This window comes from Abrus precatorius, unplaced genomic scaffold, assembly GCF_003935025.1.
Source record: "Abrus precatorius isolate BTA unplaced genomic scaffold, Abrus_2018 Scaffold10, whole genome shotgun sequence".
NCBI classification, from domain to species: Eukaryota; Viridiplantae; Streptophyta; class Magnoliopsida; order Fabales; family Fabaceae; genus Abrus; species Abrus precatorius.
In genome coordinates this window covers 35,355,956-35,378,091 of record NW_020874292.1, presented here as the reverse complement: position 1 = coordinate 35,378,091, position 22,136 = coordinate 35,355,956, and the positions used below count along the sequence as shown (strand labels likewise).

At 33.5% G+C, this 22,136-nt stretch overlaps 3 protein-coding genes across 5 annotated transcripts; 1 reads left to right on the top strand and 2 right to left on the bottom strand.

The window, feature by feature from the left end:
• Window positions 1-520: 520 nt before the first annotated feature.
• LOC113853190 (leucine aminopeptidase 1-like) lies at window positions 521-8,592 on the bottom strand. The gene is made up of 10 exons (XM_027483687.1): window positions 8,283-8,592; window positions 7,770-8,187; window positions 7,492-7,686; window positions 6,255-6,480; window positions 3,546-3,672; window positions 2,968-3,063; window positions 2,163-2,240; window positions 1,711-1,771; window positions 1,257-1,444; window positions 521-922 (listed from the first exon to the last, which is right to left on the bottom strand). The coding sequence occupies exons 1-10, from the start codon at window positions 8,502-8,504 to the stop codon at window positions 794-796; spliced, it is 1,740 nt and encodes a 579-aa protein (XP_027339488.1). The 5' UTR covers window positions 8,505-8,592; the 3' UTR covers window positions 521-793.
• Window positions 8,593-10,147: 1,555 nt separating this feature from the next.
• Window positions 10,148-13,020, top strand: LOC113853192 (26S proteasome non-ATPase regulatory subunit 9). Of its 3 annotated transcripts, none has more exons than XM_027483690.1 (5): window positions 10,148-10,441; window positions 10,524-10,584; window positions 10,873-10,977; window positions 11,858-12,218; window positions 12,809-13,020. In XM_027483690.1, the coding sequence occupies exons 1-5, from the start codon at window positions 10,301-10,303 to the stop codon at window positions 12,828-12,830; spliced, it is 690 nt and encodes a 229-aa protein (XP_027339491.1). In that variant the 5' UTR covers window positions 10,148-10,300; the 3' UTR covers window positions 12,831-13,020. The 3 variants fall into 3 exon arrangements, with proteins under 3 accessions (XP_027339491.1, XP_027339493.1, XP_027339492.1); XM_027483692.1 differs by having other exon boundaries at window positions 10,177-10,441; window positions 11,900-12,218; window positions 12,809-12,933; XM_027483691.1 differs by having other exon boundaries at window positions 10,177-10,441; window positions 11,876-12,218; window positions 12,809-12,933.
• Window positions 13,021-17,055: 4,035 nt separating this feature from the next.
• LOC113853191 (probable GMP synthase [glutamine-hydrolyzing]) lies at window positions 17,056-21,740 on the bottom strand. Its single transcript, XM_027483688.1, has 5 exons — window positions 20,311-21,740; window positions 19,549-19,606; window positions 19,373-19,456; window positions 19,076-19,217; window positions 17,056-17,669 (listed from the first exon to the last, which is right to left on the bottom strand). Exons 1-5 carry the CDS (start codon window positions 20,798-20,800, stop codon window positions 17,298-17,300), a joined length of 1,146 nt encoding a protein of 381 aa, XP_027339489.1. The 5' UTR covers window positions 20,801-21,740; the 3' UTR covers window positions 17,056-17,297.
• Between the last annotated feature and the right edge of the window lie 396 nt (window positions 21,741-22,136).

Here is a 22,136-nt window from a genome sequence, read left to right as displayed (position 1 = left end):
CTCTTTTTAAAAACAAAGAAACTTTAATCATAAATAAACAAGTGTTTTCTATGTTTTTCTTTTTCCATTTTTATTTATCATGTGTGATGATTATATTTTTATATATATTTTTTACATTCATATTTTATTATTTTGTGTCTTTATTTTTATATTTCACTTTTAAAGTTTATTTTTAATCAGTATAATTATTTAATTATCGACAAATAAATTTTTTAAGTATAATATCTTTACTTGAGTATTTATTCTTTGTTTTATGTTTTATTTTAAAAGAATTGGTTAATTAATTGACGCTTGGACAAAATTATGAAAATTAAATTTTGTTAAAAACATAAAAACTTGAAATAAGAAACTTAACCTTGGATCATATCAATTTTTTAAAAAATTAAATGAAAAAATTTCTGAAAAAATTGAGAAGTATAAGTTACTTTTAACTTATAAGAATTTTATTTTTTTTCAAATAAAGATTTTTGTAGAAATTTATCCAAACTAAATTTAATACTCTTTGAGATTTAACATGGTCGTTAAGCTTAACAAATCTATTAATATTTGAAAAAAAAGAAAAAAAAAATACACCCGGACACAAGTTTACCCTTCCACTAGAATTATAATCATCGAAGCTAATAAATAATAATAATTAGACAGATGCTAATTTAACCATGAGAATCATAAGTTTTAATATACTGGAATATGCCTGAAAGCTGTCTCGGGACACTACTACCTTTTACAACCCTTCTTCATATGACAACATAAAAAACGCCACGATGGAACAGACGTCCAAGATTTCAGTTTGCAATTAAGATGCGTTCCTCAAAACCCATTCCACTAAAGTAGCAACACCAAATCCTGTTGCACACCGCTGCTTATCATTCCACACTGGACCAGCCATATCAATATGCATCCATTGAACATTCTCATCAACAAACTGCAACAGCACAATTATTTTAGAAAAACCATAACCAGGAGACTATGAAGTATGTCAATTTTACAAAGCAATTGTTTTTTCTCTCATTAAGTTTCTTCAAAAGTTCTACAGAAAATTTCCCTCCAAAACACGAGCCAAGACAGTTCTCATATTATCGTCCAACCCACCAAATCCCCTATCATACCAACAAGTTGCAGGGGAACACAAGCATTTGTTCAAAAAATGAGTTTGGAAAAGGCGTATAGCATTTAAATCTTATTACCACTCCGTAGTAGCAACAGACCATTATGCTAACGAGAAAAGTGAAAATAACAACACGTTTTGATGCATATACCTGCTTTAAGAAAAGAGCAGCAGTAATGGCACCACCTTGTCTACCACCAGTGTTCACCATATCAGCCACTCCTGATTTCATTGACTCCCAGTAACTTTCTTCTAATGGCATCCTCCATAATTTCTCCCCACTCGCTTCAGAAGCATCAAAAATTTCTTTTGCCAGGTCATCACTGGGTGTAAACACACCTTTAAAACAATATTTAGCATCAGTAACCAGTTGATAACAAAGAATTCAACGTATAAGTTAAGCAATTAAGAGAATATACGTTCCAACAGTGAGAAGCCACCATAATGAGGCTACTTATTCTCTTCCATGTTCTGCCTCACCCAAAACTTAGCTCCTCTTTGGCCACATTACAAGTTTTAATTGCCAACTATATATTTGACGTTCTTTTTGGTATATGATCATTCATATCCATAAACAATACTTCAAATTTTATTTTTATAATTACCTGCAATTGAGGGTCCAAGAGCAATTATACAAGCCCCAGTTAAAGTTGCCAGGTCAACTATCTGAAGAACAAGTGATCAACCTGTCAGCAGAGTTCTAAAACCAAACTATACACCTAGTTGTAAGCTTGTGTAAAACATTGCATAATCCAAAATAAAATGATATGACAGACACACTGGATGTTTGTAAACATAAAATTCCCAAAGTCGGTACTAACTTTGTAAATGGTTTTACACACAACTGAACTAGAATATCACAGGTATTTAAAAATGAAAATAATAAATATTCATCAGATATTTGAATGTTAGTTCAGCAGGACAAATTGAAATGGTTCTAACATTTTCTCATCCGCTTAATAGAAATGACATTATTAGCGACAAAACCTATCAAACATGAAATATTAAATATTAGGTTATGGGTATACTAGAAAGATCCAGATGCATAGCTGCGTACCTTTTCAGCCCCTTGGTTACAAGCATACACCAGAGCATCTGCCAGGGTAAGCCTACCCTCAGCATCTGTGTTATTAACCTACAGGAGATGTTAAACCAATTTCATACACTTCTGCCATTATATATATATCAAAACTGGAATTCATAGGCTTTCACTAGTATAAAATGTATTTATGTATTAATATGACATATATGGCTAGAACAATTGAAAAGGCTTTAAAAAAAAAAAAACACAATATATGGAGGCAACTTAAAATAAAAGAGATATAAATGAAACTGATTAACTGAAATTTAACTTGAGTCAATATAAAATAAAATAAAATAAAAACAACTGATATATTTGGTCGTTCAACCTAATAAACCTTGCACAATGACAATGCAAATTGGACTGATTAATATGAAAAGATAAGATATGCAGGATACTCCTAAGTATCGACAAGAAATGTAAACCACCATATGAACAATATAATATAATGAAACATAATATCATAATTACACCTAAAAATTATTATTTTATGTTGTCATTCTCCCAAGGTTCTTATCAATTAGTATCAAAGCCTTCTATCATATCTCTCAAGTACAAATGACTGGCATGAGCCGTGATGCCAACATTGTAGTGTTCACCTAGAACTAGTCAAAGGGCACGTACACTAGGTTTTATTACAAAAAATGGAAAGATCACATAGTAACGGTTAAAATAAAATCAATATCAACCCAACAGGACAATATTATCTCAATACCATGCACAATAAGTTAAATTTACCTGGACAGATTAAAATATAAATTTGAACATAAAAAATCCTCACCTCTATAGTCTTTCCATTTGAAGCTGTGACAATGTCTCCAGGCCTCATACCTGTTCCACTTATCATATTCTCACAAGCTGCAACTATAAAATGAACCTGCACATGAAGGACATATAAACATGGATATAAAATGCATTTGTTTAGGCAAAAGATGAACAAAGAGAAGCTATAAGCACAATCCTATTCAAAGACATGTCCAGTGTAGAAAGACACAAGCATTCCACCACAACCAAAAAACAACAAAAAAACTTCATGAACTACTCAGTATCACAACCCCAAAATTTTGGCTTCCATAATTTTACCAAAACCTCTAAAAGGAGTCGTGAGAAATTGCCACAGGAACTCCAAACAAATTATTTTGCAGCAAAGTAGCTACCCAATTCATATTCAATAGTGCAATTATGAAACATCTAAAATGAGATAAAAATTCCTCTCCCTTTTACAAATATGAAGTGCCACCAACTAGTTACAAAGCAAAGGTTTTCACGTTACTTTGAAAGCTAGCAGGATAATAGTCATCAATTTAAATACTATTCTTTGAAAAGGAAAAGTCATGATCAATGATATAAATGACAGACCTCCACTCCAAGAGGTTTGATTTGACCAAGAGCTTTTGCTGCTCCAAAAACTGCAGCAGAACCACCCATATCAAATTTCATGAGTTCAATCAAACAGCCAGGTCCTGTCTTGATGTTGTAGCCACCACTAATAACATGCAAATCAAACAAAACAAGTCACAACATAGACAAATTTTATCTGCTATATTATATCAAAACCACAAAAGACAGAGTATAAATTGCACGGATCCACCCCTATCTACCACTCCAATAGCACTTTCCCCAAAACTACCAATTTCAGCATTTTCCACATTGATCTATCATCCTATTTATTACCTATAGCACCCAACCTGCCAAGTTGTCCACTAATTGTGATGGAAACAACCATCACATGATCTCATGTGACTGCTTTAATTGGAAAAGGCAAAAGAACACAAATTCTCCTATGAAAATAACTCCCAAATTGAAGAGTTAACCAGGAAAGATCTTTCCCTTTCACACAAGGCAAAGAACAACTATTTCACAAGCAAATTGTAAAATTGCACTCCCCCTACACTATCAATTTAAGCATATTCCACATTGATCTATCATCCTATGACCTATATCACCCTACCTGTCAAGTTGTCCACAAATTGTAATGGAAACAACCATCACCTTCTTCTTCTCACATTCAAAAGGCAAAATTTTGGAAAAACAAGGATCAAAAGACACATTTTGGAAAGACTAGGATGATCAAATCGGTGGTGCATAAGATATTCTGAATTAACAGAAATGCAAACAACTGGAGGTGAGAGAAGGTAGGCTTGTGTCCTACTCTAATTATCTGCCTGGTATGCCAACCTTATACAAGAATAGAGTTGATAGAAAAGAGAACAAAATAAGGTAGTGTACAAGTGAGTTTGCTAATTGAGATTAAATTAAAGGAACAACCAAGAACATAAAGAATAGAGTCTAAGACAAGGTTAGGGAGAGGACATGTGTTACCAATGCCTTAGACTTTAATTTGAAAACCATCTACTAGAGTAACATTGAACAAAAGAATCTAGATAAGATACATGAAAGAAAAAGGAATTATTATTAGACATATGGTCAGATGCAAGAAAAAGAAATTGTTATCCAAGGCCCAAAGGATGAAGACTAAGAGACAAGGGTTATAGGATTACCCGTCTAAGCAATGGCAATGAAGGGTTAGGTTGTCTGCATGGCTGCCTTGAAATATAGATATTCAATGTAATCACACAAGATCAGTGGAACATAAATGAAAGTCATAGGAGGAGAGAAATCGAAAGTGAAACCAGTGAAGGTCATAATGACTTACATCAGAAGTGGGTTGGGAGAGGGGTGCCCAAGGGAGGAGGAGGTGTGTGTGTGTGTGTTGGGGGGCGGGGGGGTATTGGGTTGCTGATGAGTGGGTCTCGCTAGGTAGGCATTCACGCTCTGAGCTGGTGCAGGTTCATGGGGTGAATGTGCCAAAGAGGAGGGGCCACGTGCAACAATTTGAGGTGGGTCTTTGGCAGACTTGGTCGCCAAAGGCTTTTGACCTCAGTCGTAGGTGCTCACCAAAAAGGGATGCACAGCAAAGGAGATGAGGGAAAAAGAAACTAGGATTGAAAACCTAAACCTCTTGAAACCATATAAGAAGGAACATAAGTGAATGTTGTGTGCATTAGCACACATAAATGTTATTTATAAGCACATACTAGGTACCATAGAATCAATCATAAGTACAAACGAATCAAATCCCCTAATAACAGTAACTATGGTAACTGCTTTTTACATATTAACATGTGTTAAATATGTTATCTAACAAGTTCTTTTCTTTTCACACAAGACAAAGGGGCAACTATTTCACAAGCAATTTAAACATCAAGGGACCATTTGGTAGTGGTATAATTATGGTAGATAAGGGCAGAATACGCCAATGGATCATTAAAGTGTAGGGGAAGTGGGGTGCGACTGAATCTAACTAGTAAGAAGGAACTTGCACCTTGCATGGGTGACTATAAATTAAGCCGCCAAGCATAGAAAATTGAAATAAGTGAAAACATTTTTAAAGAACAGATCTGAGGTGCTAAACATGATTCATAAATAGCATATGATCAACAATAACCATACACCATCTGATAGCATACATGACAATAGTTTGAGTTGTATACAAGTGGTTAGATTAAATAGAAGGAGTAGAACTGTAGAAGATCATTGATTCTGTTTTGTTACCAATTTATACTTAGTATTATGTCTGTTGTAATTCAATAAGCACTATCAAAGAATTCTTTTCCTTTTTCTTTATCTATTTTTCAATCCTGTCATTCTTAAAGTTCAGAGCATTCTTTTTCTTGTCCTTTATCTGTTCTTCAATACTCTCTCTTTGCTACCTCAACCCAATTCTGTGTCCCTTGTACCATTTAACTAGATGCCAGTATCAAAATAGAATAGAAGTCAATGGTCTAGTAGTTAATAATTTAATTGATAACAAACTCCAATACACTAATAGTCTCTAGTAATAGATGGCGCTCCATGCTCTTCAATGGATGTAACATACAAAACCACACCAAAGTCAATAACAAACACAACACCCAAAGAAGTGACAATCCATAACTTCATAACCAAGAAAATTTATGATCTCAAAATCAACACCAAGGATAACTTGAGGGAAAATCCAAATTCATGTTGACAACTCTATTTTTGAGTTGTAACTATGATAAAAAGAGACATGGTTAAATTAGTTACCTATCAAAAGTCAAACCTTTTCCAACTAATGCCAACTTGACATTGACAGGTCCACTTGGTGGTTTATAACACAGATGAATAAAATGAGGAGGATTTGCCGAGGCTGCAGCAACACCAAGATAGGACCCCATTTTCAATTCCTTACACTGCTCAGCATCCAATATTTTGGTAGTAAAAACATCACTATATGTTGAAGCAATCTTTGATGCTTCTTCTGCCAATACCCCTGAGGCAAATAATTCATCAAGGACAGATCAATTCTCAGAAATGAAAAATTATTTCACACATGCAGCAATGAAACTGTGAAATTGTTCAACTACCTGCCCTGTGACTACTGCAAGACCTAGGAAATATATGTTTGTGTGTGTGTGTCTATTTCTAGCTACTATGAAGAGAGAAATTATATCTATTGTTGAGAAAATCCACATAATAGATTTAAACAAATTCATAGCTTATTACAGACATGCACGCTTTGCATTTTACACCATTGATTTTCAAATCAATAGTTAGAACTCCTTGCTTCTCCCTCTAAAGCGATTCATCACTCTAGATGAGACAAATCCATAATATATTAATGTGTGCGTGTTTGGGAGAGAGATAGAGGATCAGCTAATCTTGACCATTCAGGCAAGATTAAATGGTAAACTCATCTTACGCCTTCATGTAATGCACTTTCAAGTATAGGTTTAAATTGTTACAAATATATGATTTTTGGATCCAAGAAAAAGTTAACTTGTATGTAAACTCTCGTTTTGTCAAACTCAATACATGTTCAAAATTCAAATAAACAAATTCAGTAAATTCTCAATTCCACTATTGAATCTATAGGCCAGAATTTATGCATGGTTCTTGGCCCCAGAACACATAGCTTTTGCCAATTTTGTTGAGTGCTTGAATAAATATCATCCAATGAATTTTGTGATCTCACTGATATCTTTGTCCTGTTTTCTTAACTACAAATTAATGCAAGTGAACGATTAAACATAGCTTAACAGTAGCATCAAGTGTTGACTTATCACTATTTGATAACTTTCTTGCTCTGTTATAGAGTTAGAACATGAATATTACGCATGAATTTGCTACTTAATTATGGTTACTTACTGAAATATCTTTCTATGGTTTGAGTTCACAAGGACTCCATGCCATGAGTTTACTGAACAGTGGAATTTGACAATCTTGATGCGCGCATGTGTGCACATCTACAACTTAGAAACACAATTAAAAGTTCGATATGAACCTGGCGTGAGCACATTAGCCGGAGAATTTACAAGCTCCCTTCCGAAAACGATTCCAGAAGAAACATCTCCAGCATACTTTAGCTTCTTCTCCAATTCAGGCCCAGTTCCAAGCCCAATAATATCAACCGATCTAAGCGCCGATTTCTTCGACTCTGACTTGTACCTATTATCCTCAAACGTTCCCAGCACAGTCCCTACCAGAAACCTCAATCGTAATCCACAACCTTACAGTATTAAAAATAAACAGTTATAAACGAATCATCAAAGAAACAAATACCAGACGCGATTGCGGACGCGGTGGTGAGCTTCGATTCGGCGGAGAGTCCATCGGAAGAGGCGAGGACGACAGCGACGTCGGCAGCCTGAGCGGACTTGGCGGCGGCGGCGACAGCCTCGCCGAGGGACTTAAAAGCTGTGGTGGTGGACGCCGACGCGCCAAGGCCGAGCAAGGCGACTCGCTTGGATCCGAGTCCGGAGGCGATTCTGAGAACCGTAGACTGGCCCAGTTTTCCGGCGAAGTCCTCTTCGGAAGAGGCCTGGCCCAATAACCCGCCCAACTTGGAATCCAACGCATTCAGAATCGCGTTCTGGAATCTCGACTCGGCGTTTCTGGCCACGTCCTTCTCCGTTACTCCAACAGCCAACAAGTCCCCTTTCCATTCCGCCACGTCAACCTCCTTCGCCGCAAAAGAAACCTTCCATTTCCACCACAAACACGAAACAAAAGAAAATAGCAACGTCACTTCGTTTCACCGTTAATTTAAAATCAAATTAAAATTCAAATGACAACCTTGGGCGCTTCGGTATTGGCAGGGTGAGTGAGGCCAAGACTGGCGCGAGCCATGAGCCTGCGCAGTGGTTCTGACGCTAAAGAGAGAGGGTAAACGGCTGAGCGTCTTAGAGTGTGTGTTTTGAGAAAGATAGAAGAGGAAAAGGAAGAGGAAGAAGTGAGAAATGAAGTGGTGAGAGTGGAAGAGAATGGGGTGGAAGAAGCCACTATGGATGATGCCATTTTGAAGTGTGTGAGAGTGTATCGTATTTATCGTGTGCCAACGGGTCAACTGTGTGGCTTTGACATGGCATCACATTCGTTGTTCTTTAATACTAATACTCCCCTCTTTCTTCATAAATATCAGCGATGGGGTGCAAATACTTGCTTAACTCTCTCTTCACTCCTACTTCGTCAGCAAAAATAATCATTGCACGAATCTTAGGTACCAAAAAAATGCAAAATACCTTAGCATATATTGTGTATTAAAGTCATTTTTATCTCTTTTATCTTTATCATAATTTTTTTAATCATTGTCCTTAGGAATAATTAAAGATAAATTATTAGAAAAACACGTAAAAGTTATGGATCTACACGGGTAATTGTATATTAAGGAGTTAACCATGAAAATTAGTTTAATTTATGCCATCTTTAGACGAAATAAAAAAGAGATATAAAGAAAATAAGTAGAAAAGAATACCGTCAAAGAATATATATAAAAAATGAGATAGAAATGTGATTTTTAAAAATTTGTTTGAATGAAAGAATAAAAATAAATAAATAATTTGTATTAAAAATATTTATTATAGTTATAAAAAAATATAGTTTTTTTATGATAATATTTTTCAATAAAAATGTGTTTTAAAAAATTAATTATTTTATATCATATACAGCATTTTTAAAATAAAACATTTTTAAAAATGTTTTCCAACACCCTCTTTTTTTTTTTTTTTAAGGATATTGCCATTACCAAATACCTACTCGCTAAATTGGATGGAATCTTTTCTAAGAAGGTGAAGTTTTGTGTGTAGATTATAGTGAGATTTTGTCGAAACCTCCTTAACCATGCATGCCACAATAATTAGGAAGGTTTATTCATCCCCAATTTTTCTTTAATCCTCTTTTTTTATGTTTTCAGTAATTAAAATAAATTAATTTCCTCATAACATTACATATATTCTCTCATTGAAGTTTGTCAATATTTTTATATTTTTTAAAATGTCAATTTATTAATATATCTTTTACTAACATGATAGAGCATTCTTCTCTATCTTGAACACCTTTAAACCGCAGCGAAACTGTCTCTTTTATTTTTTTTAATCTATAAAATGTAAAAAAATACAATATATGTTAAACTTTTATTTAAAATTTTATTTTAATTTAATAATATTCATACAATTTAATGCAAAACTTATTAATAAGATATAATGGTCTTATTTTATTTCATAGTTATAAATACAAGTTCCAAATTCAGTACATTATTCTCATTTCCCTATTTTATTCCATCTCTAAATGTTTACCTATAAAAAGTTTATACAGTTATTATAATTTTAAAAAGAATCTAAAATAATTCTAGAGTAATATTTTTAAAAACTTATTTGCTAATAGCCTAATTTACTTTTATATATTAAATTTAATCGTTACTTTTAAATAAAAAATATTTTATGAGAAACTTAAAAGAGAATAAAAATAATTATAATACAATTAAAAAAATTTCGTATTAAAATTTTATAATTTATAATTCTTCTTATTTAATTTTATTTATATTAAATATTTTTTAACGTATTCTGGAAGATTCGTTAAAGAAAATGACTATTTTATTTTATATTTTTTATGTTTGGCACAGTGGGAAATGCGTATATTAAGAGGAAGGTTGAGGGTAGAGTAGTAAATGACGGGTCTGTGGTGTGGATGGCGAAGCAGCATTCCCAGCGAAAGTCAAGCGAAAGCGAAGCATATGTATCGATAACGGAAGCATAATAGTGTTTTTGTTTCGAATTGGAAGAAGAAAGAAGCAAAAGTTTTGGTGTAACGTGACAATGGTGGCAACGAACATGAAGGCAGAAACCATGTCTCTGATGGACAAGCGAAGCGCGTTGGAGGCTGAGATGAACGCTATCATTGCTCGCCTCTCTCAGCCCGGTGCACCTGGTCTCTCCGGCAACCTCGTCGACTCTCAGGTTTTTTTTTTTTTCTCTCATCACCAACTGCAACCATCTATTCATTCCTTTGCATTAATGTTTGTTGTTTTTTATTTTCTAGGGCTTTCCTCGTTCGGATATTGATATTCCTGTTGTTCGAGCTGAACGACGTCGCCTTGCAGGTCTGTATGTTAGCGCATCTTGCCATTTCTGCGTGTTTTTAATTGCTTCGTTAGCGTAAGGAGGAGTGCTAGCAATGTACGTCTATTGAAAAGCACAAAATATGAGTGAGAATGGATAAATTAGGAGTGAGATCAAATGCTTTTGGTGTTTTTTTAATAAATCTTAGCTAATTACTAAGAGTGTATTAGAAAGAATGTGTTGCTAGCATTTATCTAGTGTAAATCGTTGATGCTTAAAATATTACTGCGTTTGGCATTTTCTTCTCGTGATTTTTACTTTCTTTGCAGAGCTTCGTAATGACCACAAGGAGATGACTGCGAAAATAAACCAAAATATACAAATTCTGCATTCAGCAAGACTTGGAACCTGGGCATCGCCCTTCAAGAATTCAGGTACCACTGAAGAGTCAATGTTGTTGTATCATGTTCTGAAGGTAACTTTGGCTTCTTGTTTATGTGATGTTACTTGGTGGAATTTTGTTTACTCTTCGAAGGTAGATTTTATCTTCATTACAATCCGTGCGGTGGTTAATTGTTTCATTTTCTTTAGTGAAGGGAGGGTATTGGTTAGACTGCATACATCTGCCCTTCCTAGATCCCATTAACTGGGTGCCTTTGCATTGAGTCCCTCCGTGAGATTCCTCTTTTTATTGATATATGTGCATCATGCATGTTATGTGTTTGAGGGTTGGAAATCTTGAAAAAGATTTTAAAAAATTAGGGCTTGTTTGAAATCGGTTCTTAAAATTTGTTTGCAAATCCATAAAGCACTCTCCCTGCACCTGCTTCCATTTTCATCAGCACCACTAAGGCTTGGAGGAGCTCAGTTGACACCCATAGAGAAGCCCAGCAACCACCCTATGTCGTGAGTTGAGGGAAGAAACCTCTCATAAAAAGTTCTAGCATTATTCTCAAACTATTAAGTATATCAACCCTGGAAAATCCACCCACTTCTAAAGGATATTTGGATTGGGCAAAATAGTTCCAAAGAGACTTGACAAAGCCACTGCTGCTCAAAGATGCCAAAATTTGATTGCTAAGTTGCCTACAGCCTTAGAATAATATGATGTAAAAACAGATGATTGTTTGTCATTGCTTTCATGTTAAAGTGAATAATTTTCACCTTTTGCAAAGCTATTGACTTCTCCTCGAGTGTGAACTTTTGTGTGAGCCTCTCTTCCTTTCTTCTATCTTTTGTTTGATGTAAGATTACTCTCCATTTATAATTAATGAAATTTATTATGTTGTGTTGAATGCTTGACTTTCTGCTAAGGTAATGATGATGGTTCAGATACTCAGATCTCATCAATTGTAGACACTGTTGCATCAATGCCACAAAATGTCCTTCTGAGACAGTCCCCCAACTCAATGGATGTGGATGTGTTGGTTAGTAGACCTTTTGCAATGGTAGATGAGATTGCAGATGCTTCACCGGCAGTAGAGGATGGTTTGCAACTTGGAGATCAAATTTTGAAATTTGGCAGTGTAGAAGCAGGTGATAATTTGCTCCAAAGGCTTTCTTCTGAGGCTCAGTCAAACCTGGGTCGTGCAGTAGCAGTTGTTATCATGAGGCAAGGCACAGTGATTAACTTAACAATCACACCCAGAACTTGGCAAGGCAGAGGTCTCCTGGGGTATGCCTGTTGTCCCTATTTTGCTTTTATCTAGTGTGCTGTTAGCGTGATACCAGTTTTGTGTTAGAAAGGAGGTAAACATAACTAAACATAAAATACCGTTCCTTTTACTTTTTCATGGCTTTCCCAAGCCCAATTCCTTAATGGATCAGTTATTCTACATCGAAATCTTATCTGAATTTATGAAAATTTTGGTATATTCTCAAAGCCAATTTATTCAATTATTATATGCTAATATATGAAAATTTGTTCGGTGATCTCACTTTAAGTAGTTGGTTGTGTGGAATAACATTAACGGCTATATATTGTTGAAAATACTCGATGTTCTAACTTTGTTATGGTAATATGGTCATAGGAGCCAACAGATCATATATAAAGAAAACAGTCTTTTACTACCGACAAATTAGTTTATTTTAGCGAAATAATATTTTGATTGGTCAACTTTCTGAACCAATTTCGAAAAAAAGATTATTTCCTTAAAATTAAGCTTTACCTAATATGCATATTAGTTGAGTTGCTACTAGTGCTGTTATGTTTATATATCTCTAGTCTCTACTGCTCTAATATTTCTTTCGATTGAATGCTGGCAGATGTCACTTTCGGATCTTGTAGGTGCCATGGTTTATTCTTCTCATAATGGTGGTGACGGTTGTTTCTTTTGTTGCATTTACTATACGGAACTCTTTACCGTTTGTTATTTCTCTTAGCAAGACTCTATTTATGTAATAGATAATTACAGCTGACCTTCGATTGTGGTGGTGTTTCTTCGTGACTCAATAATGCTATATCCCTTTTCTGATCGTCTTTCTTTTTAGTGAAAAGTAACTTTAGATGTCATAATGGTAAATATAATTAAAGATTTATTTCATTATGAACCTGTGCATTCATACGTTGCTGCAAAGGAATTCGAAAGCAAAACAAAGGTATCTGAATTCAAAGTTTCCTTTACCATGATGCATCACATACAATATTTAAATGTCATGTGAGATTAAAATATTAAATTGATCTAGATTTGAGAAAAGTTTTACCTATACATCATCGCAAATTCCTCTTAGTTCCTTTTATATTTTCTGGTTATTTAATTGAAAAATATTCACATTAGTCTTTAAGCTTAATTTTAAGCAACTAAGAACAACTTTTTATTAGAAAATAAGGCATTTCACATTTAGAAAATTGTCTTTTGTATTATCTTTTTTTATATTGAGAAACTTATTATGTTATTTAATTATACTATTTTATTATGTTATTGATATTTTTATTAAATAAAAAATATTAATATACAATTAAGTTAAAAATATAATTAATTTTTTAAAATTTTAAATGATAAATATTTTAAAATAAAATTAAATTTGATAATTATTTTGAAATGGACAGAGCACTTATTAGCATCGAAGTATTTAGTTATAATCACTGAAAAGAATGAATTGATTTCAGAATCCGTTGATTTCTGTGTCGCTACTTTTGAGCTTATGTAAACCGGTGTATGAGATTCAGTTTTCATTCATGTATACACATATTTTCAGCAAACTAACAGGGTTGCTTCTTCTCTTCTTCTTTTTTTCTGTAAATATAAATAGTTTCTCTTTGTTAACGATGATGCGATTATTGTCCAATCGTACGATACTTATAAGAGAAAAGTAAAGTGCAAGAAAAAAGACAATTATAATGTTACAACACAAATATTACAAAACATAGTATGTTTGCTTAATATGGCCGAACAAAAAGCAAAACATAAAATAAATCAGACAAGAAGTATGCTCTTTCACGAGCAATATATTATTAAAATTTAAAAAAATTAGTTAAATAATTAAAATAAATAGTATAATATTGAAATAATAGGTACAAGAATAAAAAATTCTAAAATAGGGATAAAAATAAAAATAATACTTTCAACTAATAGCTCAAAACTAGTGTTTGAAAAGTGTTAAAAAAAAATGTTAGCAGCTAGCTACTTCACCAAATGAGTTTAATTTTGTTAGACAAACTTTTCTGTCAAGTAAAATATGCTTCCGACTAATTGAAAATCCTCATCAAACACACAAAAGAGACCATTTAGGAAACAAAAAATGATTTCTTTAATTAAAAGATGTTTCTAAAATGAGTTTAAATACAACGCAGTATTAATCTATTATATAATAAATAAACAGTCAACGAGAGAGTATTATGTTATAAAAAAATTAATAAAACAAGAGTTAAATAATCAATATACTAATCTTAAAAATATTTTATAAAAACTTTTATGATTAATTTGATTAAAAAACATTTAAAATAATAATAATAAATACAAGAAACTAACAACAAATATTTCATTTCTTTTCAACGAGATCATATCTTTGAAAAAACAATCACATCTTATTATTCACAAGTAAGGGAAGATCTAAATTCGATTTTGAATCAATATTTGCACAATCTTGCGTAAAGGTTAAAGAGATGAGAATGTGTTTGGAGAAAGAAATTTTTTTCTAAGTTATAAAGACCTTATCAGACTAAGAGTCCTAGACTCTCACACTAACAAATTAAAGACTTGAAAAATTACCACACTGACAAATCAAAGACTTAAAAAATTATTTAAATCTTAAATTCATCTTAAAGATTCTACTCTTTGAGGAGTTTTGGGAGTATTTATAAAGTAGTTTTTTCATACTGAAGAAACTACATTTTAAGGAGTTTTTGAGAGTTAAAGAAGGAGTCTCATTCTTTATTGAAAAGTAGGTTTGAACTTAAGAAATGTTGGAAGGTTTTTGAGAAGAACCTTAATTTCTATAAAAAAAAAGAGTCATATTTCGAGTTGTTTTAGAGGTTTTTGTCACATCCCAAATTTTTCTCAAAACTACTCGAAAAACAGGAAGTGGTCAGAAAATATTCTAAGTTCACAAACCTGGTTGAGCTTTAGATTCCTTCAAGAATTGCTTGAAAAATAGGGAGTGGTCAGAAAATATTATAAGTCTACAAACTTTGTTGAACTTTAGATTCCCTCCAGAATTGCTTAAAAACCAATAAGCGGTTAAAAAATATTCTAAGTTCACAAATCTAGTTGAGTTCTATATTCCCTTCAGAATTGCTTGAAAAATAGGAATGAGCAGAGAAAATATTCTAAGTCCACGAGATCAAAAAGTGCTCTCAGATTCTCCAGAATTAATTGAAAAATAGAAATCGGGAGAGAAATTATTTTAAGTTCATAATGCTAAACGAGCCTCTTAGAATTGCTCGAAAAATAAAAAATAAAAAGAAAATATTCTAAGTCCATAAGAGTCATGATAGGACTTAAAAGTTATTACGAGGCTTAGAAGCGATTACCAATAATTACCAGGTTCAACAACACGAAGAAGGATCGTAGACAATAGCAGTTATAAAAGAAACCACAACGGACAACACAATTAGAGCCAGTCATAGATAATGAGCAACAGTTGAAGCAGTTACCAAGAAGTGTCTGCGAAAAAAAGAGAACGGTAGTGGTTTCTCTTGCCTATAAATACGTCAAAACTTCACTTTTCAGGAGACGGCTTTTTGCACCCAGACATCGCACCTAAAATTCGCTGAACGCTGAAACTCTGCATCGTGTCAGACACTAGCTATAAGGAGACATACGGCTGTTGTTATTCATTACTAGGAGTCGTACGTTTACATTCTGCACCTTTACATTTCTGCATTTTATCTTTCAGTTTGTTTTACTTCTTTTATTTATGCAATTACTTACATTGTAAACGTTTGCGTTCAGTTTAATATGTGTTTCTTGTTCCATAATTTTATTGTTCATGCTACAAATCGTTTATTTTATGACGCTTATTTTATCGTTACGTTAACAATACACTTAAAAGAACTTAAAAAAACCTAAATTCAATCACCAGATTGCTTTTGAATTATTTATTTACAATCATTTATCACCATAAACAGAATGCAAAAAGCTTTGAACCATTGCAGTACCACGTACGATCATACATGTCACAATGCCCCACAATTGTTGCTGATCTCCAAACAAAACACACCAATTCTTTATTAACCATAAGTACCCTATGCTCCTCCCTCACTTGGGAACACACCCTTTGTTCTATCCTTGTCACCCTTTACAATGGAAATTCATCATTGGAACACAATATTTATATGCCAACAAATCAAAAGTTCAAGATATATTACACTGATTTTTTTTAATGTGTTTAATGGTATCTAATAAAAAAAACTAAATAATAATTTTTTTTTATTAAAAATTATAGCATTTAATGTTGTTAATGCATTGAATTTAATATTATCTTGCAATTTAAAAAATATATCATGCGTCATTTTTTATTAGGCACATATTACAGAAACCAATACAAAGCGTGCAAAGTGGTTCAAATAAGGGTCCAACAATCAAAACGAAATAGGATTCTGCATGGTCGTTGTGAGAGATTCACAAGTTTTCGGAATAAAACACCTCTCTTATTATGTGCCTCAGATTGTTAGTCTAAGCTATTGTTGTCTGTTATGAAGTTTTCTAAATCAGAAAGGCCAACAAAACTGACATGTGTAACATTAAATGATAAATGATAGATGAAGAGATATGTCTTACTCAATTCGTTCTTTTTTCTCTTACATTTCTAGAAAAAAAAAAATTCCATTTTTATCTTTCACTTTTAAAACTTTAAGATATTAGTAATTATCTTTTATTCATTATATCCATAACTTGAAATGAAAGAATGATAAATTAATGAAAGTGGTACAAGAATATAATAAAAAGTTACTAGACAGTATTTTAATAAAAAAAACATCAAATCTATTTTTTAATTTGTGTCAAAACTTCATTGTGAAAAATAAAAAATGGATGGATAAGCACCCAGAATTTCTCTACAATGAGATGGTGACACAGCAAGAAGAATTGGTTATCTTTTAAACTGTACAAAAAATTGTACACCAATTTCTTAGGCCAAAGCCTGGTACAGAAGAAATGGTACCAAATTGATTCAATCCACTACTGCTTTTAGTAAACTACAACCTAAGAATCCATCATGCTTAGGCTCTGCATGAGATTTATACACACAGTCCTCTCCATCATTACTTAATCTAAGGCTAAGAGAGTAGTAAATTATCACCATTGTTGAACCATCATTCTGAGGAGAAACTCAAATCATCCATGGCAATGGACAGATCTGATTCGATGGCGTTATCACTCTCCTTTTGTCCAGCATTGTTATCCATGATGCCATTCTCATCCTTCCCTTTGGCCACGGCTATACAATCCTGGAATCTGAAGCAACTGATGAGATGGTCATTGGTTAAACCAGCAACCTGCATGAAGGAATATACCACAGTGGGGCCTACACCTCGGAAACCTCTCCTTACCAGGTCTTTGCTAATAACATCAGCCTTTGGGGTTTTTGCTGGAACCTGTCTTGGATACCTGAATCGGCTAACTATAGGCTTGTGGTTCACAAAACTCCAAATATACTTGTCAAAGGACCCAAACTCATCTACGACCTGGCACCAAGAAAAACCTGTAAAAGGTTAGTTGCAAAGGCAATCATAGGCATAACCAGGATTAAAATTGTGCAATGTGCAATCATGGCAGCTCAGAAAAAATGGGCATTGTATGACTTTGGGATGTACCAGAATACATGCTTGGCTGAGCATGCTGGCAGGTTAAAGAATCCAAATAATTTGGTTACATATCACTATTGCAAATTAGATTACTACAAGTTCATTCTGTACTGAAGATTAATATCATGTTTTGTCCATATGGGGTCATGCAAATTGAATAAGGATCAGGACCACCACCCTATTTATCTTTATTACCTAACCTACCTTATGAAATAATCATTAAACACCAATTTTAAGTCATTCATTTGTTTGTTAGGGAAACAAAAAGAAAGTTAAAGAAAAGATGATGGCATCCAATTGTTGAAGCAAAATTTAAAGCTTTATTTGGGAGTTAATTTTAGGGGTGGGGGGAAGGAAGGGAAGGGTTTATTTGATGGTAACCCTTGTTTGAGAGATTTTAAATGTGAGGGGAAGTTTACATAAACTATTCAAATCCTCCCATAAAAGTAACTTAAAAAATCTTTTTAAAAGGGGGACAAAATGTGCCAATTATCAAAACAGAAACGATTGATTCTCATTCTTCTAACACATTTTGTTTTTTTAGTAAACTGTGCACCAACTACTAAATGTGACTGCATTTAAGGCCAAGTGGTCCCACTATTTTGTCAAATTTAAATGCAGGCATATAAGGGAAAAACTACTTACACACAAAAATGGAAAAACAGAACTACACATATCTGTTTTTCTAAGATTAAAATGACTAAGAGATAGAGAGAGAGAGACACTCTCATAAAACAATAAACATTGAAACTGTTTTTTTGTAATGGGTTAGTATGTGGATCTGACAGCACTGTTCTTATAAACTGGTTGTGCACATTTTTTTGCCATAAAAAGAAACTGTTGGCACACAAATTCTGGAAGATGACACTGTAAGTAGGATCATTCATTTTTACGTTGGAATTAATATTTTCAGTTTACTTTTCTGAAATAGGTGGCTTCCTTTCTTGTTTTGCTATTTCTTCCAAAGAAAAGTACAGAAATTGAAAGACATTATGTAAATGGTTTTCCCAATACCATGCAAATAAGGGTAAAACTTGCAGGTGCCCCAGAATTGCACGATAACCATAGATAAAGAATTTGGACGTACGAACTACTGCCTAGTTCAGCTGGTAAAATTATCACAATGCTACCTGGATGGTGTAAATAAGACCCAATATAGAAGATAGTATTTACTGATGGCAGTGAAATACTGCTAAAGCCTGAATCTTATGGTTGACTTGGCTTCAATGGTCCAGGTAGAAATAAACAATTATGAACTAACCCAAGAGTTGCATAATCCAATCTACCTTTGATATCTGACGAGCATTCTCAATTATAGCACGCAATTTAAGTTCAGAAAGTAGGGAGCTTGCAATAGTTCCTGGTGCCATCATCTTCTTCTCATTGAGTTTTGATACAGCAACTGGATCAAAGTCTGCAAAAATTTCCCTGCAAAGATCCTTATTAACAAATTGAAGCAAACAAAGTCAAGCGGAAATAGGCTACAGCTGAGGACAAAGTCTTCAAGTAGCCAAGTCAGTAAAGATTTGAGGTTAAGAAAGAGCAATAAAAAAACAAAACAAAACTTATACAGAGAAGAATACCTAAAAATATGTCTTTTGCTTAGAATGGCAGGCCAAGTGAGTTCAGCCAGAACACTTGAAAGTACAAGAAGCTCAAATAGTTTCCTGCATGAGATAAGAAATGTTCAAGCAAAGCATCTAATAGAAGGTATATTATTTCCCCAAACAGTTAAAGATTAGTTCAGCTTATAACATACTTGTCATCATGTACCGGAACTCCCCATTCTTCATCATGGAAAGTAGCATAGCTTGGTTCTTGCATACAGATGAACTTGGTCAGAAAATAAGACCCAAAAAAAAATGCAATCTAGTTCAAAACTTAGAACTCATAACAAGTAATACAGATGAATTACTATGAAAGATATGGTTGATTAACAAATGTTTATTTTCACATCCATCAACATATAAGGTTCATATCATTTAGTGACTTAGAACTCCCAATCTTCAACAGGCAAAAAAGTCAATTAAAATCCATATAAGGTACACATGAAATGCATGTTTTATTATATTGTGCATAAAAACCCATACCATACACGAGTATTCATAGCACAAACAAGCGGAAGGAACTCAATATCTTAAAAGGTACCTTTAATAGACCAGAGTTCATGCTCAATTGACAAATTTATATGGAAACACTAGGCTATCCAAATGGAGGTAAATACTTAATTTAAAACCTAAATATTTTAGAACTGAAAATTATCTTTAAGTTAAATGCAAATAATACCATTCACAGGATCAGCTCAAATTAAGGCAGCGCAAATTCAAAATAAACACCCATGTACACGTTTCTGAGAGCACTTCTACATCCAAAAGAAACATAAACATCTGCCAAAGGCTTAAAAAACTTAGTATAATAATTATGAAGAAATGAATACATATTTTTACCTATGTTATTTAACAATCAGTATTAATATGTTTCCTTAATAATTTTGGAAAAAAGCCTAAGAAGAAGAACAAACCAGTATTAGGAGTGACCCAAGCACACCTCATCTTGGATTGTGAACCATCATGCGGAGATTCTAACATACTATCAGAAGCAACACTTCTTGGCTTTGACACGTACGCCTTCCTTCTTCTACCTAGGCTACAGGACCGAGTCAATCTTCCAGTAGATGCTCTACTATGAAATGAATCTGTAGAGGCATCGGATGAACATGAAGCATTTAGAGACAAATTAGAATGAAGTAACTGCTCGTGTGGGCGGAGTACAGAAGAAATGCTGACAGAACGTGACTGAGTAGAGGAAGTGACAACTGAAGACAACACTTGATGAGGTTTCTTTTCTTTGACTGATGCAACTTCATCCAGCAACTTATCAACCTTCCTCAGTGGCTTTGAAGCTGGTTTCCTTGAACTAAAAGACCCTGTCTTGTTTCCTGCTGGTCCAAGGACAGGCCTTGCCTCTGAATCAGCAACATTCATAGACCTCAATCTGGGAGCTCCAGACATTGATAAAAATATTCCCTTGACAACACAATCACCTGAAAAATCTTATCTCACCACTCTACTGAATTCTTCAAGCTCTAACTATCCCTCAACTCCCTATAAAATTAACTTTTTCTTTTCCCATTACTTGAAGGCTTAAGAAATTAACCATAAAAACCAGAACCAATATACAACTTTTGACAAACACCAAGTGCACAGTGATTGAGCTCCCCACACTCCCAAAACAGATCTCAATTTTTCACCATCAAAATGCACTAATTGAAGGAAGAGCTGCCATAGGGTATCACTCAATTATCCTCAATTTCCCAACAACACACTCAAGACCTCAACTTAATGAAGCTCATGAACACTTCACTCCCACCCCTCTCAAACCCAAAATTTCAAATCAGCCCAAAACCCAGAAAAACCTGAATTCAATAGGGTTCTGTTTACCAATTACCAACATGATAAAAAAAGTCAGAAAAAAATGGGTTCACCTTTGACCACAAAGTTTAAGAGGGGGGCTTTTGCATTCCATGTAATTGCTGAAAAGTTTCAAACAGAGCCTCGAAACTCTGAGATTCCATTGTGCATTGCGGAAAACGAGAGAGTCTGCACTGCAACCTCAAAAGGAAAAAGCAGGTGCTTCAAAGCTCAGTTTTTTCAGTCACCCCACATGGAAAAAAAAAGCTGACACATTCCTTTGCAATTCTCATCATGCTTCTTCTTTTATATTTTTCCCTGAAAATTCCACACAAAGTTTTAGTTTCCGGGAAAAAGGGTGGCCTCTCAGAGTGCTCAACAACTGAGATTATTGAACTCAATCTTCCAACAAATGCTATTGCACCGTTTTTCCTTCTTTTTCTATTTTGAAGGTTGATGAAGTGAGAGAAACAAGAGTGAAGAGAAGAAGATAGGAGAGAGAGTAAAGATTAATCTTTTACCGGCTGTGACCGTTACATGTGTGTGTATATTGGAGGATGCGTCTTCTTCCTACATGTGTCTGCATTTCTCACTTCCATCTTTCGTTGGACCCCACACAGCTCAGTCTTTATTTCAAATTCACAAAACATAAATTACAAGTTATATTTTATTTTTATTAATTTTCAAATTTTATTTATTTTTAAATATTTTATTTAAATGTAAATATAATTTTTATCAATCTAATTATTGAATATAATTATACATTATGCTGAGTATTCGTGTCATTTTTTGATAAAAATTGAATACTTATAAAAGTGTGATTAAATTATTCTTATTTTTATGTATTTTAAAAATATATGTTATATTAATTTTTATCGATTAAATATTTTTAATTGATCTGAAATGTTATAAATATGATTTATATAAAAGAATTAAT